Consider the following 17,029-nt stretch of genomic DNA (forward strand, 5'->3'; position numbering starts at 1 on the left):
ATTCGAGAAATTATTCTAGTATCACAACTACGACCCAACATAGAACTGTACTTGCTGTTCTGGAGTAAACGTACGTTTATATATGTAATTTTCAGTTTTTATATGTTAATTTTAATTGTTAGTTAATCAAAAACTGATTCTAAACAATGCCGACGATTGTTCGGGATTGCTTGGAATATGCATATAGGGGTAGCCATATTGGCATAGGAAGTCATTCTGGTTTTGGTTTTTGAGCAGTGAGCATGTAGCTGTTTCATTTGTATTGTAAGTATTGTTTGCTTCTGAAATGATGCTTTGATTTTGTTTTGAAAGTATAATAAATATATCGAAACATTATGCAAGATTAAGTATTAATTTAACGTTATAGTTAAACTTACAGTGACTATTAACGGATTCCGGCCGACGACTGCGGCAGATCATGAGTAACTATGAGTAACGCCATTATCAGCCTCGCCCGGTTGGCTGTGCGGTCTAACGCACGGCTTTCCGGACTGGGAAGGATTACTCTACCACGCGAACATAGCGGTTACACTCGTCTGGTGTGAGACGTTCCCTGGGGGGCCCACCGGGGGCCGAACCGCAGAATAACCCTGGGTTCGGTGTGGGGCGGCGGAGGGGTGAAGTGGACTGCGGTAGTCAAATGGCTCTGAGCACTATGGGACTCAACATCTTAGGTCATAAGTCCCCTAGAACTTAGAACTACTTAAACCTAACTAACCTAAGGACATCACACACACCCATGCCCGAGGCAGGATTCGAACCTGCGACCGTAGCAGTCCCGCGGTTCCGGACTGCAGCGGCAGAACCGCTAGACCACCGCGGCCGGCGACTGCGGTAGTCGTCGTGGGGTTGTGGACCGCTGCGGCTGCGGCGGGGACGGAGCCTCTCCGTCGTTTCTAGGTCCCCGGTTAACATATAATACAATTTAACACAACCCCATTATTAAGTAAAAACAATATGAGTAATTAAGTTACATTTTACAGTACAAGTAAAGGAAAAAAATCCAAAAATTGTTTATTTGTAATTATATCACACAAATTTTTTTTTTTTTTGGTCATTCTCGAAAGTGTTGGAATTCCTGGAACCCGTATCTTGCTAGATTGATGTCGATGATGCTGATGATGTCCCATAATCCTTGACAGAGCGTAGGGGACGATGCGGGAAGCCCGCACGAGGCGTACTACACAAGGTCCTAGTGGAGGTGATTTGCCATTGCCCTCCTCCGACCGTAATGGGGATGAATGATGATCATGAAGACGACACAACAACACCCAGTCGTCTCGAGGCAAGTGAAAATCCCTGACCCCGCTGGGAATCGAACCCGGGACCCCGTGCTCGGGAAGCGAGAACGCTATCACGAGACCTAATGTCGGTAACAGGCAAAAAAATAGCAGAGATCCTCGATTCCGGGGATGAGTGAAGTATCTGCGCCCATAATTAAGTTTGTACAGAACTCTCAGGGCGCGAATCCAACTCACATTTATCTGGCTTTCTTAAAAAAATACTTGCAATGCGTCTTAGTAGCTAAAATTTTGACGTTGTGTTTCCTCTGGTGTATTCCTCCTGTATACAAAATTTCGGGGCATGTTTCGACTTGTCGGATTGAACCGATCCCTCGTCACTGTCAGTGACACTTGACTACTTACCACAGTACTTAACGTTAGATGCCGGCCATCGCTATTGGACAGGTAGACGGGTAGGTTGGCAGGCCTACCTGTTGCGCGCGAGGCTGAGTTCGGTGAGCGCGGGCAGCCCTGCGGCGGTGAGCCCCTGCGCGGGCAGCGCCACCAGCCGGTTGTGGCTGGCGTCGAGGGCGCGCAGCGACGGCAGCCGCGCCACCGCCTCCGGCAGCTCCTCCAGCACGTTGTGCGACATGTCCAGCGTCTCCAGGTCCCTGCCACCAACAGCACGCCCGTAAGCAAGCACACACAACACTGGAGTTGGATTAGATTTATTTATTTATCGTGTGGCATTTTTACATATCACTTTAATAAACATTCATAAATCAACATCTAGGCTACAGATATAGTTAATTGAACTATCAGTCATATTGAGGAAGTCCTCAAATTGACGTGTGGAAGCACTTAGTGAACATGCATCCATTACACTGAGATGGCAAAAGTGATGGGGTACCTTCTACACTACTGGCCATTAAAATTGCTACACCAAGAAGAAATGCAGATGATAAGCGGGTATTCATTGGACGAATATATTATACTAGAACTGACATGTTACATTTTCACGCAATTTGGGTGCACAGATCCTGAGAAATCAGCACCCAGAACAACCACCTCTGGCCGTAATAACGGCCTTGATACGCCTGGGCATTCTACATCTACATCTACATCTACATTTATACTCCGCAAGCCACCCAACGGTGTATGGCGGAGGGCACTTCACGTGCCACTGTCATTACCTCCCTTTTCTGTTCCAGTCGCGTATGGTTGGCGGGAAGAACGACTGTCTGAAAGCTTCCGTGCGCGCTCGAATCCCTCTAATTTTACATTCGTGGTCTCCTCGGGAGGTATAAGTAGGGGGAAGCAATATATTCGATACCTCATCCAGAAACGCACCCTCTCGAAACCTGGCGAGCAAGCTACACCGCGATGCAGAGCGCCTCTCTTGCAGAGTCTGCCACTTGGGTTTGCTTAACATCTCCGTAACACTATCACGGTTACCAAATAACCCTGTGACGAAACGCGCCGCTCTTCTTTGGATCTTCTCTATCTCCTCCGTCAACCCGACCTGGTACGGATCCCACACTGATGAGAGCAATACTCAAGTATAGGTCGAACGAGTGTTTTGTAAGCCAGCTCCTTTGTTGATGGACTACATTTTCTAAGGACTCTCCCAATGAATCTCAACCTGGTACCCGCCTTACCAACAATTAATTTTATATGATCATTCCATTTAAAATCGTTCCGCACGCATACTCCCAGATATTTTACAGAAGTAACTGCTACCAGTGTTTGTTCCGCTGTCATATAATCATACAATAAAGGATCCTTCTTTCTATGTATTCGCAATACATTACATTTGTCTATGTTAAGGGTCAGTTGCCACTCCCTGCACCAAGTGACTATCCGCTGCAGATCTTCCTGCATTTCGCTACAATTTTCTAATGTTGCAACTTCTCTGTATACTACAGCATCATCCGCGAAAAGCCGCATGGAACTTCCGACACTATCTACTAGGTCATTTATATATATTGTTAAAAGCAATGGTCCCATAACACTCCCCTGTGGCACGCCAGAGGTTACTTTAACGTCTGTAGACGTCTCTCCATTGATAACAACATGCTGTGTTCTGTTTGCTAAAATCTCTTCAATCCAGCCACACAGCTGGTCTGATATTCCGTAGGCTCTTACTTTGTTTATCAGGCGACAGTGCGGAACTGTATCGAACGCCTTCCGGAAGTCAAGGAAAATAGCATCTACCTGGGAGCCTGTATCTAATATTTTCTAGGTCTCATGAACAAATAAAGCGAGTTGGGTCTCACACAATCGCTGTTTCCGGAATCCATGTTGATTCCTACAGAGTAGATTCTGGGTTTCCAAAAACGACATGATACGCGAGCGAAAAACATGTTCTAAAATTCTACAACATTGAGTCAAACAGAGCTTGGATGGCGTGTACAGGTACAGCTGCTCATGCAGCTTCAACACGATATCACAGTTCATCAAGAGTAGTGACTGGTGTATTGCGACGAGCCAGTTGCTCGGCCACCATTGTCCAGACGTTTTCGCTTGGTGAGAGATCTGGAGAATGTGCTGGCCAGGGCAGCAGTCGAACATTTTCTGTGTTCAGAAAGGCCCGTATGGGACCTGCAACATGCGGTCGTGCATTATCCTGCTGAAATGTAGGGTTTCGCAGGGATCGATTGAAGGGTAGAGCCACGGGTCGTAACACATCTGAAATGTAACGTCCACTGTTCAAAGTGCCGTCAATGCGAACAAGAGGTAACCGAGACGTGTAACCAATGACACCCCATATCATCACGCCGGGTGATACGCCAGTATGGCGATGACGAATACACGCTTCCAATGTGCGTTCACCGCGATGTCGCCAAACACGGATGCGACCATCATGATGCTGTAAACAGAACCTGGATTCATCCGAAAAAATGACGTTTTGCCATTCGTGCACCCAGGTTCGTCGTTGAGCACACCATCGCAGGCGCTCCTGCCTGTGATGCAGCGTCAAGGGTAGCCGCAGCCATGACCTCCGTGTTGATAGTCCATGCTGCTGCAAACGTCGTCGAACTGTTCGTGTAGATGGTTGTTGTCTTGCTAACGTCCCCATCTGTTGACTCAGGGATCGAGACGTGGCTGCACGATCCGTTACAGCCATGTGGATAAGATGCCTGTCATCTCGACTGCTAGTGATACGACGCCGTTGGGATCCGGCACGGCGTTCCATATTACCCTCCTGAACCCCCCGATTCCATATTCTGCTAACAGTCATTGCATCTCGGCCAACGCGAGCAGCAATGTCGCGATACGATAAACCGCAATCGCGATAGGCTACAATCCGACCTTTATGAAAGTCGGAAACGTGATGGAACCATTTCTCCTCCTTACACGAGCCATCACAACAACGTTTCACCAGGCAACGCCGGTCAACTGCTGTTTGTGTATGAGAAATCGGTTGGAAACTTTCCTCATGTCAGAAGGTTATAGGTGTCGCCACCGGCGCCAACCTTGTGTTAATGCTCTGAAAAGCTAATCATTTGCATATCACAGCATCTTCTTCCCATCGGTTAAATTTCGCGTCTGTAGCACGTCATCTTCGTGGTGCAGCAATTTCAATGGCCAATAGTGTAATATCATATCGGTGCTCCTTTTGCCCTGCGTTATGGAGCAACTCACCATGGCATGGACTCACGAAATCTTTGAAAGTCTCCTGCACAAATATTGAGCCATGCTACCTCTATAGCCGTCCATAATCGCCAAAATATTGCTGGTGTTGGATTTTGTGTCCCATATACACTCCTGGAAATGGAAAAAAGAACACATTGACACCGGTGTGTCAGACCCACCATACTTGCTCCGGACACTGCGAGAGGGCTGTACAAGCAATGATCACACGCACGGCACAGCGGACACACCAGGAACCGCGGTGTTGGCCGTCGATTGGCGCTAGCTGCGCAGCATTTGTGCACCGCCGCCGTCAGTGTCAGCCAGTTTGCCGTGGCATACGGAGCTCCATCGCAGTCTTTAACACTGGTAGCATGCCGCGACAGCGTGGACGTGAACCGTATGTGCAGTTGACGGACTTTGAGCGAGGGCGTATAGTGGGCATGCGGGAGGCCGGGTGGACGTACCGCCGAATTGCTCAACACGTGGGGCGTGAGGTCTCCACAGTACATCGATGTTGTCGCCAGTGGTCGGCGGAAGGTGCACGTGCCCGTCGACCTGGGACCGGACCGCAGCGACGCACGGATGCACGCCAAGACCGTAGGATCCTACGCAGTGCCTAGGGGACCACACCGCCACTTCCCAGCAAATTAGGGACACTGTTGCTCCTGGGGTATCGGCGAGGACCATTCGCAACCGTCTCCATGAAGCTGGGCTACGGTCCCGCACACCGTTAGGCCGTCTTCCGCTCACGCCCCAACATCGTGCAGCCCGCCTCCAGTGGTGTCGCGACAGGCGTGAATGGAGGGACGAATGGAGACGTGTCGTCTTCAGCGATGAGAGTCGCTTCTGCCTTGGTGCCAATGATGGTCGTATGCGTGTTTGGCGCCGTGCAGGTGAGCGCCACAATCAGGACTGCATACGACCGAGGCACACAGGGCCAACACCCGGCATCATGGTGTGGGGAGCGATCTCCTACACTGGCCGTACACCACTAGTGATCGTCGAGGGGACACTGAATAGTGCACGGTACATCCAAACCGTCATCGAACCCATCGTTCTACCATTCCTAGACCGGCAAGGGAACTTGCTGTTCCAACAGGACAATGCACGTCCGCATGTATCCCGTGCCACCCAACGTGCTCTAGAAGGTGTAAGTCAACTACCCTGGCCAGCAAGATCTCCGGATCTGTCCCCCATTGAGCATGTTTGGGACTGGATGAAGCGTCGTCTCACGCGGTCTGCACGTCCGGCACGAACGCTGGTCCAACTGAGGCGCCAGGTGGAAATGGCATGGCAAGCCGTTCCACAGGACTACATCCAGCATCTCTACGATCGTCTCCATGGGAGAATAGCAGCCTGCATTGCTGCGAAAGGTGGATATACACTGTACTAGTGCCGACATTGTGCATGCTCTGTTGCCTGTGTCTATGTGCCTGTGGTTCTGTCAGTGTGATCATGTGATGTATCTGACCCCAGGAATGTGTCAATAAAGTTTCCCCTTCCTGGGACAATGAATTCAAGGTGTTCTTATTTCAATTTCCAGGAGTGTATGTTTGATAGTTTTCGTGTCTGGAGATCTGAGTGACCAAATTATTCGCTCGAACTGTCCAGAATGTGCTTCAAATCAGTCTCGAACAGTTGTGGCCCGGTGACATGAGGCGTTGTCATCCATAAAAATTTCGTCACTGTTTGGGAATATGAAGTCCATGAATGACTGCAAATCGTCTCCAAGTAGCTGAACATAAAGGAGGACCCAGTTCATTCCATGTAAACGCACTACACACCATTATGGAGCCACCACCAACTTGCACAGAGCCTTGTTGACATCTTGAGTCCGTGGCTTCGTAGGGTCTGCGCCACACTCGAAATCAGCTCTTACCAACTAAAATCGCGACTCGCCTGATCGGGCCACGGATTTCCAGCCGTCTAAGGTCCAACTTATGTGGCTAAGAGCTTAGGAGAGACGATGCAGGCGATGTCGTGCTGTTAGGAAAGGCACTCGCGACGGTCCACAGTCCATTAACGCCAAATTTCGCCGCACTGTCCTAACGGATACGTTCGTCGTACGTCCCTCATCGATGTCTGTTGTTACATCACGCAGAGTTGCTTGTCTGCTAGCACTGACAACTTTATGCAAACGCAGCTGTTCTCTGTCACTAAGTAAAGCCCATCAGCCACTGCCTTGTCCGTGGTGAGAGGTAATCCTGCAATCTGGTATTCTTCGCACACTCTTGACACTGTGGATCGCGGAATACTGAATTCGCTAAAGAGTTCCGAAATGGAATGTTCCATGCGTCTAGTTCCAAATACTATTCCGCGTTCAATGTCTGTTAATTCACGTCTTGCGGCCACAATCACGTCGGAAACCTCTTCACATGTCTCACTTGAGTACAAATGACAGCTCCACCAGCGCACTGCCCTTTTATACCTTGCGTACCGTGATCTGTATATACGCATATCGCTATCTTATGATCTTTGTCATCACAGTGTTTATCACTTACGACCGGTAACTAGATGGAGAGAGTCGTCCTACTCGTGCATGAAGTCATATGCATTGCATTATTTAGTTTGATGTGTGTTTTCTTGTGTGGGAGCTATTAATCGTAACGTAAATGACGGAGAGCACTATTTGGTACCATATATATTCAGTACGATGTTATTTCAGGTACAGAGTTTTGCAGCTGTCCTCAGGTGTCCCTTATAGCTTAATGTTTTTTAAGGTAACTCCTAGATACTTAGGAGTTTTATTGTGAGTTAAGCTGTCACTGTTGAAAGGAATTGTAAGTTCCCTGTTGGCAACTTTTTTGTTCAGGGCATAACATGGAAGGTCTGTCTCAGTTGAACTACGCTGGGGACTCCATTTACGGAAATAATTCCCATTGCAACAAGATCATTTATTAGAGTATCATACTGCCTTTATGGACCTATTCAAATTGACAGACACAATGATTGCAGCTCTATAAATGGATTGTCGGCTGGTTACTAAATTTCAGTTGCATGTCATTAATCAAAAAAGTTTACAGGGTTCCATACTCAGGAAATGAGTACAGCGTATCATATACACGGATCTCGCATTGCCGCTCTTGGCAATCTCCTAGTCGAGGTGATTAGCTGTTGCTTTCCTCTGTCCTGTTATTAAGTATCAAGTGTGTCTGTATCGTGTGATCGACTGTGACGAGAGCCTGTCTATTGTAGTATTGGGTTTATGTTGTTCTGGATGAAGAGATGGGAGAGGATGACACCCAGTGAGCACATACCCTAGTCCTCTCGAATAGCACCAATCAGGTTGCCGAGCTTAAAGTCCCCATCCGATGAACGGATCACTATCAGCATTGTCACATGCATTCTCTTCATGACACATTATGGACTGGTTAGGAATTTAATCCAGGACATTGGCACAGGCGTGCATTAGCGATCTCAGTTATGGAGGCGGGTATATCATAATAGGAATATAAAAACTTATCAGATTGACAAAAACATTGCTAAACGACCATAATATGCACTCTTCTTTTTTACAATATCAGCATTATTCTTATAACTTTGCCATCTACGGACGAAGATGCATCGATAGTAGACACCTTGGACATTGTACACTATGTGATCAAAAGTATCTGGACACCTGACTGGTAATGACTTGCAAGTTGGTGGCGTCCTCCATCGGTAATGCTGTAATTTAATATGGCGCTGGCCCACCCTTAGCCTTGATGACAGGTTCCACTCTCGCAGGCATACGTTCAGTCAGGTGCTGGAGGTTTCTTGGGGAACGGCAGCCCATTCTTCATGGAGTGCTGCAATGAGGAGACCTATCGATGTCGGTCGGTGTCGCCTGGCACGAAGTCGGCATTCCAAAACATCCCAAAGGTGTTCTCTAGGATTTAGGTCAGGACTCTGTGCAGGCCAGTCCATTACAGGGATGTTATTGTCGTGTAACCACTCTGCCACAGGCCGTGCGTTATAAACAGTTGCCCGATCGTGTTGAAAGATGCAATCGCCATCCCGAATTGCTCTTCAACAGTGGGAAGCAAGGAGGTGCTTAAAACATCAAATTCTGTCATAGTGCCACGCAAAACAACAGGGGTTGCAAGCCCCCTACATGAAAAACACGACCACACCGTAACATCACCGCCTCCGAATTTTACTGTTGGCACTACACACGCTGGTAGATAACGTTCACCGGGCATTCGCCATACCCACACCCTGCCATCGGATCGCCACATTGTGTACCGTGATTCGTCACTCTACACAACGTTTTTCCATTGTTCAATCGTCCACTGTTTACGCTCCTTACACCGAGCGAAGCGTCGTTTGGCATTTAGCGGCGTGATGTGTACCTTATGAGCAGCCGCTCGACCATGAAATCCAAGTTTTCTCACCTCCCACCTAACTGTCATAGTACTTGCTGTAGATCCTATTGTAGTTTGGAATTCCTGTGTGATGGTCTGGATAGACGTCTGCCTATTACGCATTACGACCTTCTTCAACTGCCGGAGGTCTCTGTTGGTAACAGAAGAGGTCGGCCTATACGCTTTTGTGCTGTACGTGTCCCTTCACGTTTCCACTTCTCTATCACATCGGAAACAGTGGACATACGGATGTTAAGGAGTGTGGAAATCACGCGTACATACGTATGACACAAGTGACACCCAATCACCTGACCACGTTCGAAGTCCGTGAGTTCCGCGGTGCGCCCCATTCTGCTCTTACACGATGTCTAGTGACTACTGAGGTCGCTGATATGGAGTACCTGGCAGTAGCTGCCAGCATAATGCACCTAATATGAAAGACGCGTGTTTTTGGGTGTGTCCGGATACTTTTGATCACATAGTGTAGATTTCGCAGCTGTGTCACAAGCGGCGGTAACTACATGTGACTGCCGGCGCCGCGCGGGATTAGCCGTGCAGTCTTAGGCGCTGCTGTCATGGACTGTGCGGCTGGTCCCGGCGGAGGTTCGAGTCCTCCCTCGGGCATGGGTGTGTGTGTTTGTCCTTAGGATAATTTAGGTTAAGTAGTGTGTAAGCTTTGGGACTGATGACCTTAGCAGTTACTTCCCATAAGATATCACATACATTTGAACATATTTTTGACTGCCGGCCACTCAAGTGCCCTTCCTGAGGAACTATGAATACGGCAATGTAACCAGCCGCAGAGCAGGCGGAAGTCAGTCATTCGAGTTAGTGATGCCGCTGAGTAAGGATGTTATCAAGCGTCAGTCTGTCGGCAGTTGGCGAGTGTTTGTACGTTGTCTGTCGCAGTCAGTCTCCCTGCAACGACGAACCCTGCTATGTTAACGGACGGTGAGATGGATATTACAATGGAAACTAATCCGTTTATCATGCTATTGCAGACTCCGAGGATGAGGCTCACCAAATGCTTTCCACTTCGGGAAATACGTTGAAATGCAAGAGGATTGCGAGTACTTTGACTCTCCATCTCTGTTGTGTGGCGTTTCGCCGCTGGGTGCAAGTATTTTTATGTGACGCCGTCCAGGCGTCTTACACGTCAGTGGTGACGGGATGATGATGAGAACAACACAGCACCCAGCCCTTTCAGTTGATACTGGGCCCCAGTGACCCCACAGCTGCCTAGGCGACTGCTTCTTCAACTGCAGATGTGCGAAATTCGCCACAGGGGAATATAGCGAAACAAATACCTGCCCAGACAGATAGTTAAGTACAGTTCAGGGCAATAACGAAATAATGCATTAAGTTTTCGCAACTCTCCGTTTCACATTTTTGTGTAAGTGGGAGTTTTGGTGCTTTTCCATTTTTTTCGGACAAACGTACAAGATCCATAACAGATGTATTAGTTCACGAATTTACTTGTGGGCTAAAAACCAGATATTCTTATGCTGCACCCGCACAACCACTTGTGCTAACTGTACACTTCCTTGTTAAATGTTCGCTTGTACGAGGGTAATCCCAAAAGTAAGATGGCCTATTTTTTTTTATAAGTACATGGACCTGTTTATTTCTACAATGGTTTACATCAGTTTACAGCCTGAACATTTAGCTATTTTTCGACATAATCGCCATTTCTGTCGATGCATTTTTGTAGACGCTGTGGCAGTTTTTGTATGCCTATGTCATACCAGCTCGCCGCCATACTGTTCAGAAAGTTATGAACCTCTTCTTTCACCTCGTCGTCGGAGCTGAATCCCTTTCTGGCCAAATGTTCTTTTAACCTAGGGAACAGGTGATAGTCACTGGGCGCCAAGTCAGGACTACAGGGTGGGTGGGTGATTATGTTCCACTGAAACTGTTGCAGGAGAGCAACGGTTTGCCGAACGATGTGAGGGAGAGCACTGTCATGGAGAATTTGTACGCCCTTGCTCAACATTCCTCTTCTCCGGTTCTGAATTGCCGGTTTGAATTTTTTCAGAGTCTCACAGTACCTGTCACCGTTAACTGTGGTCCCAGTGGGCATAAAGTCGACCAACAATACCCCTTTCCGATCCCAAAAAACGGTTCTCATGACTTTACCGGCAGACTGTGTTTGTTTGAATTTCCGCGGCTTTGTCGAAGAAGGATGCCGCGACTGGAGTGATTTTTGCTTGGTCTCAGGTGTAAAGTGGTATGCTCAGGTTTCGTCACCCGTGACAATTGAGTCCAGAAAGTTGTCCTGTTCGGCTGAAAGGTGGTGAAGAAATGCGCGGGAAGCATCAACTCGATGCCGCTTGTGGTCCTCAGTCAGCATGCGTGGCACCCATCTTACGCACACATTCCGGTAGTTCAGTGTTTCCGTTAAAATTCTGTGAGCGGTGCTTCGGGAAACCTGAGGAACCAACGTGCAGAGATCATCCAGGGTGATCCGCCGATCTTCACGCATGCTTTGCTCAACCTTCAACACTGTCTCCTCAGAAATTGACGGTCTCCCGCTCCTTTGTTCGTCGTGAACTTCGGCTCGACCAGCTGCAAACTCTCTATACCACTTACGAACATTTTTGACATCCATGCACGACTCACCATACACTCCCGTCAATTGGCGATGGATTTCAATCGGCGCAGTGCCCTTTGCGTTCAGAAACTGAATAACTGCGCGCAATTCGCACTTGGCGCTAACATCCCACGTGAGCTCCACTCTCAACGGCTGCCAAGCCAAGATTGAGCGCCTCAGCGCGGCGTACACATGTTTACACACAGCGCGTGAAGCACTCTTCATAACAGCGTGACCAACTGCCACACAAACGGATTTCTGTAAAAATAGGAGACCCTACTTTTGGGATTACCCTCGTAGTATTTGACTTCGTCACTGTCTCAATCGATGGAAGGATATGTTCTCGGAGGCCCTAGTTCCTTTGCGGCTAAATCTTCATGGTAATTTACTTTTATGTTTCCAGAATGAGAATTTCACTCTGTAGCGGAGTGTGCCCTGAGATAAAACTTCTTGGCAGATAAAAAAATCTGCGCCAGACGGAGTCTCGGACTCGGGATCTTTGCCTTTCGCAAGCGAGTGCTGTCACTCACTTTTTTTGCACTTTGTTCGTTATTGTTCGTTGTATTTGGTCGTAGCGGATGTCACATGACATCCGCTGAAGTCCGTTGTTGATGCCTTCACACAGTTGTTGATTACAGAGACCAGCTAGCTCTCTGACCAAAAACGCTAAGCTACCGTGCCGGCTGCGCACTGAGCTACCCAAGCACGACTCGCGACCTGTCCTCACAGCTTTACTTTTCGTTTAGCATTTACAGTAGATTCAACATAGTTCATGTTCACACTGCACACGAAAGCCGATTTCCGCACAGTTAACAGTCAGCTCCAAACAAGAAAGTGCCGTTTGTGGAAATCATTAAATTAAAAAAAAAATGTTCAAATGTGTGTGGAATCTTATGGGACGTAACTACTAAGGTCGTCAGTCCCTAAGCTTACACACTACTTAACCTAAATTATCCTAAGGACAAACACATACACCCATGCCCGAGGGAGGACTCGAACCTCCGCCGGGACCAGCCGCACTGTCCATGATTGCAGCGCCCTAGACCGTTCGGCTAATCCCGCACGGCTAAATTCAAAAAGTAATGTCTACCAACATGGTCACTTGACTAGAATACGAATAAGGCGCTGAGATCCACAAGGTCGTAATCCACATCACCGTCGATCCCGGATTTAAGTGAATGTCAGAGAAACTATTGATACAGCTTTTCGCAAATTTTCATATATACAGTGTGGGCTTACAGAACAGAAAATCTGACTCACCACAAGATCAACAGATTTCAGAAGCATGAATAAATGCTACAATCTTACAATCGACAGTGATGTACTTTAGGCCCTTATGACTCTAAGCGCCTCAAATGGATTACTGTATGATAACATTCATAACTGAATTTAGTTGATATGTCATTGCCAGGAGATCCTATGGATAGTCTGGCTGCCTGTAATCACTGTTGCTCAATTAGCACCACCCAGGAGGCACGTGTAGGGTATTTTAAGGTTAAACCTACGGACGTGAACAACGCTACCTCCCTGGGCTTGGTATACTCAAGTGCTGAGTATTGTGCACCTGTTTGGATGAATAGTCATCATACAAGGCTTGTTGATACCCAGCTGAATACGACAATGCGCATAATATCTGGCACAATCAGTTCTACTCCAGTTTATTGGCTTCCACTGTTAACCGGTATAATGCCTCCTGATCTACGCAGATGTACTGCCCTTATGAGAGAATTCCACAAGATCTCCAGGAATTCTAACCTACCCGTGCATAGCGACCTGCCACTTTTAAATCGCAAGAAACTGAAATCACGTCATCCAACTCTGTGCGATGCTGCTGACACGGTTGCTAAGAATTTCAAACCTCTTGAAGAATGGAAAGGTCGGTGGGAAGCAGTGACAGATGTGCACCTGTATAACATCTTCTCAGGTGCTAAACTTCCAAGTGGATTCGACTTACCACGCAAGACGTGGTCTACTCTCAACAGAATCCGTACCAGCCATGGGCGATGCAGGGATGCTCTCTTTAAGTGGAAGAAGCTGCCTGATCCAGCTTGTGACTGCGGGGCTCCATACCAGACTGTTCACCACATTGTCAGTGAATGCAGGATTCGAGCCTATCACGGCGCCAAAGAGGACTTCCTGCTAGCAACTCCAGATGCAGTGCGCTGGATTGAAGGACTGGATATTCAGTTGTAAAGACAAACTTAAGTTTCTTGTGTGTCAATATGTACATATGTATATGTAATTTCATGATATGTCTGTATTAGCCATACGCTAAATAAACATAACTGAATATACTATAACTCATTTAGAAACCAACAAAATAGGTTTACTGTCAATACAACTTTAACATATACTGACGTCCAATCTAATTTTACTATGGTATATAGTGAGTGAATTATCATACCTGAGGAGTGAGCTATCATCTAGCAGGATATATGCCGAGCGAATGGTGATAAAAGTTGCTACAGTGCGCTACCACCTGGTGGCACTCAACTTCTAGTTGAGAGGCAAGGATTAGCTGTGCACATCGTGAACTGTGCACATTGTTCATCAAATTGTAACACCGGAAATGTATATCCTCCTATTCCATCTATTGTACTATAAATTTTTTCCTTATTTTATTACCTGAAGATATGACATTTCTGTGTCTTTATATATTGTAATTGTTTTACAATTTGTATATATATATATATTTATGCATTTATGTCGATGTATAATTGGTTTGTTTTGTAGATATTATTTGTATTTTTACGCTGACTCTTGCCTAGGGAAAACTATGCTATGGAACGATTACATCGATAGGTCGTGTGGAGAACCAAAGTGTTTAGGATCTTTGGTAGTGTTAACTCAGCCGCGTGGAGTGCGGGCAGAGTGGGGTCTGGCTGGAGTTGGGCGGTGGAGCAGGTGTGTTGTGTGACTCTTCCGCGAGTAGCCACGCTTTCGGGGTTTGGCAGCATGTAATTGCGCTCGACTTGCTATAATAGTTTCTGGCACGGTGTCGCGGACGGGAAGCATTACCTGGCTCACATCAAGAGCCCGTTTTGGCTGGTGACAGTGTCGAGAAGAAGGCGTGCCAACATCCAGCTTCTGCAACAGCGACGGCCGACAATGAGTGACTGTCGCCACCTCCTAAATCGACGACTTCAAACCTTCAATCAACCAACAAGGAAGACTGGAAGCACGTAATGTTTTAGAACTGTATGACAGACCTCAGCTTTTCAAACTGTTCAATTTGTCTAACAAAATTACAGCAACGTAGCATGAACCTTTGTTGCTCATTGTCCCAATTACATTACCAAGCAGGGTCCCATCCTTTTCTGGAATGAACCCGAGTGTCATTGAAATTCAAACGCCAGCATTAAAGTAATATCTTTCCATTTCACTGCTTTAATTTCAAAGTTCAGTTAAAGTATTCATAGCTGGCTACAATATTTAGATTACACAAGCACAAATTAAGAGTGCGAGTTTTGTTACCATATTTTAGCTTACCTGTGACTACAGCTCAGCTTGGTACATACTAAATTTTACTATTGTTAATTGTTCAAAATCATTCAATTCAAGTTCAAAGTTAAATCTCTTAGTTCCATATTGCGTAGATTCAAGTTGCTTTTGAGATGATTGTTGAGGTAGTCCAAGACTAACCTTATTTTATTTAGTTTCGTAGTGCTTCAGAAACAAAGTTCACTATTAATTTCAGTCACTAAATTAACTTTCAATTTTCCAGTTTTATTAATTCTTTTGCTAAATTAAGTCAGAGTGTAGCGAAATTTATTACTTCTGACAAATAGTCAGTTTTCACACAACACGTGTCAACCTTCAGTTGCCACACTTTTAGTGCTAATTATATGTGCAATAACCTTTTCTTTTTCAGTTATTATAGTAGTTGTCCATAGGACTGGTGACTGTAATTTTCCCCAAATCTCAAATATCTAATTAACCCCAGTTAATCGTTAATGTAACGGCTGCACATTTACTTTCTTTATTAACTTTACCCTTTTTCAAAATTAATTTCCACCAATTTCATTTGCATTTTTCCTTTCATTTAGATGTAACCCTTTCCTCTCTCTTTACCGACAGATTAACTTCGGTGACGATTGCTTTTCCCAAATTTCCATTAGGTGCACGCGGTTTAATTTCTCACTGTCATTAAGGTCGATAAGTGAGGGGGAGGTTACAAAATCCGTGTCACAATATTTGGCTCACACGGCAATTACGTCAAACGAGTTACTCATGCGCAAAAGCTCCTTAATACGTGCACAACTGAAGGTGTGCTGTTGATCCTGATGCCAAGTTTCACGGAGTCCAGAAGAGGAGTAGCGCAGTAGATTTAAGTGCCGTATCTTTCACACTGCAGCATCAGTGTTACGTTGAACAGCATTCAAAGAAAAATAACGAATAAATACGCAAGGTGTCAAAAGTTAGGGTTTTCACGAGCTCTTGTGATCTTACACAGCAGCTGCCACTGGGTAGTAAAGTGCAAAATTGAGTAGATTCAAATTACTTTCAATAATTTGTTGGAAGATGAGCTAATGAAACATATTAAACATTTAGACCATTGTTTTTTTGTCCACAAACAATAAGAATTCTTAAAATTAGTTTATGATTTAGCAGAACATAAGTCCAACAGGAACAAGAAAACTGCAGACAATACATTTTTTTGGGTTTCTTGAAGTGGCTTTCAGAATTTTCGTTATGGTGTGCCCAATCTATCAGCCACAATGAGCACAGGATTTTAACAGAGAGCAATGAATTCTTATTTTGAAGACCTGTAAAAGCTCTGCTGTTACTCATCTATTTCTTTTTGAGTGTGTGTTCACATTTGCAATGTTTTGTCCTAGTTCACTGTGTGTGGCGTTGGGAACATATAATTTTAAGCACTTTCTTTAAATGTAATTAATGATTTAAAGTGCCTTACTTTGATTTAATTTTATGACCTTTTAGCAGTAATATCATATATTTTCACCATGAAGCAGTTTTATTGTAATTCGTTCATTTGATTCTTGTATACGTTCCAAAAAGTCTAATGCGTCCTCCATGGGGCCAACTAGCCCTGTTAAAGTGCACTGTCTACAGTGTGTGGAAGACGTTGCGTCTAACGAACCAACCTAGCTGCAATGTTTTTCGCTGGGGAATAATTTCTTATCTTATCCATTAGGCAACGGAGGCTGAGTCACATTGTTGATTGTAATCAGAAAAAAACGTAAACCTTCCGCTGCTACAGACATGCTGTCTACATT

The 17,029-nt window shown here is 46.0% G+C and overlaps 1 protein-coding gene across 1 annotated transcript in view; it reads right to left on the reverse strand.

Moving 5' to 3' along the window:
- Positions 1–17,029, reverse strand: part of LOC126234839 (protein artichoke) — a 360,491-nt gene that overhangs the window by 49,041 nt on the left and 294,421 nt on the right. The window contains exon 11 of the mRNA XM_049943581.1: positions 1,715–1,894. Coding sequence (XP_049799538.1) covers positions 1,715–1,894 — 180 coding nt within the window. The remainder of the gene's footprint in view (positions 1–1,714; positions 1,895–17,029) is intronic.

Source organism: Schistocerca nitens, chromosome 2 (assembly GCF_023898315.1).
Source record: "Schistocerca nitens isolate TAMUIC-IGC-003100 chromosome 2, iqSchNite1.1, whole genome shotgun sequence".
NCBI lineage: Eukaryota > Metazoa > Arthropoda > Insecta > Orthoptera > Acrididae > Schistocerca > Schistocerca nitens.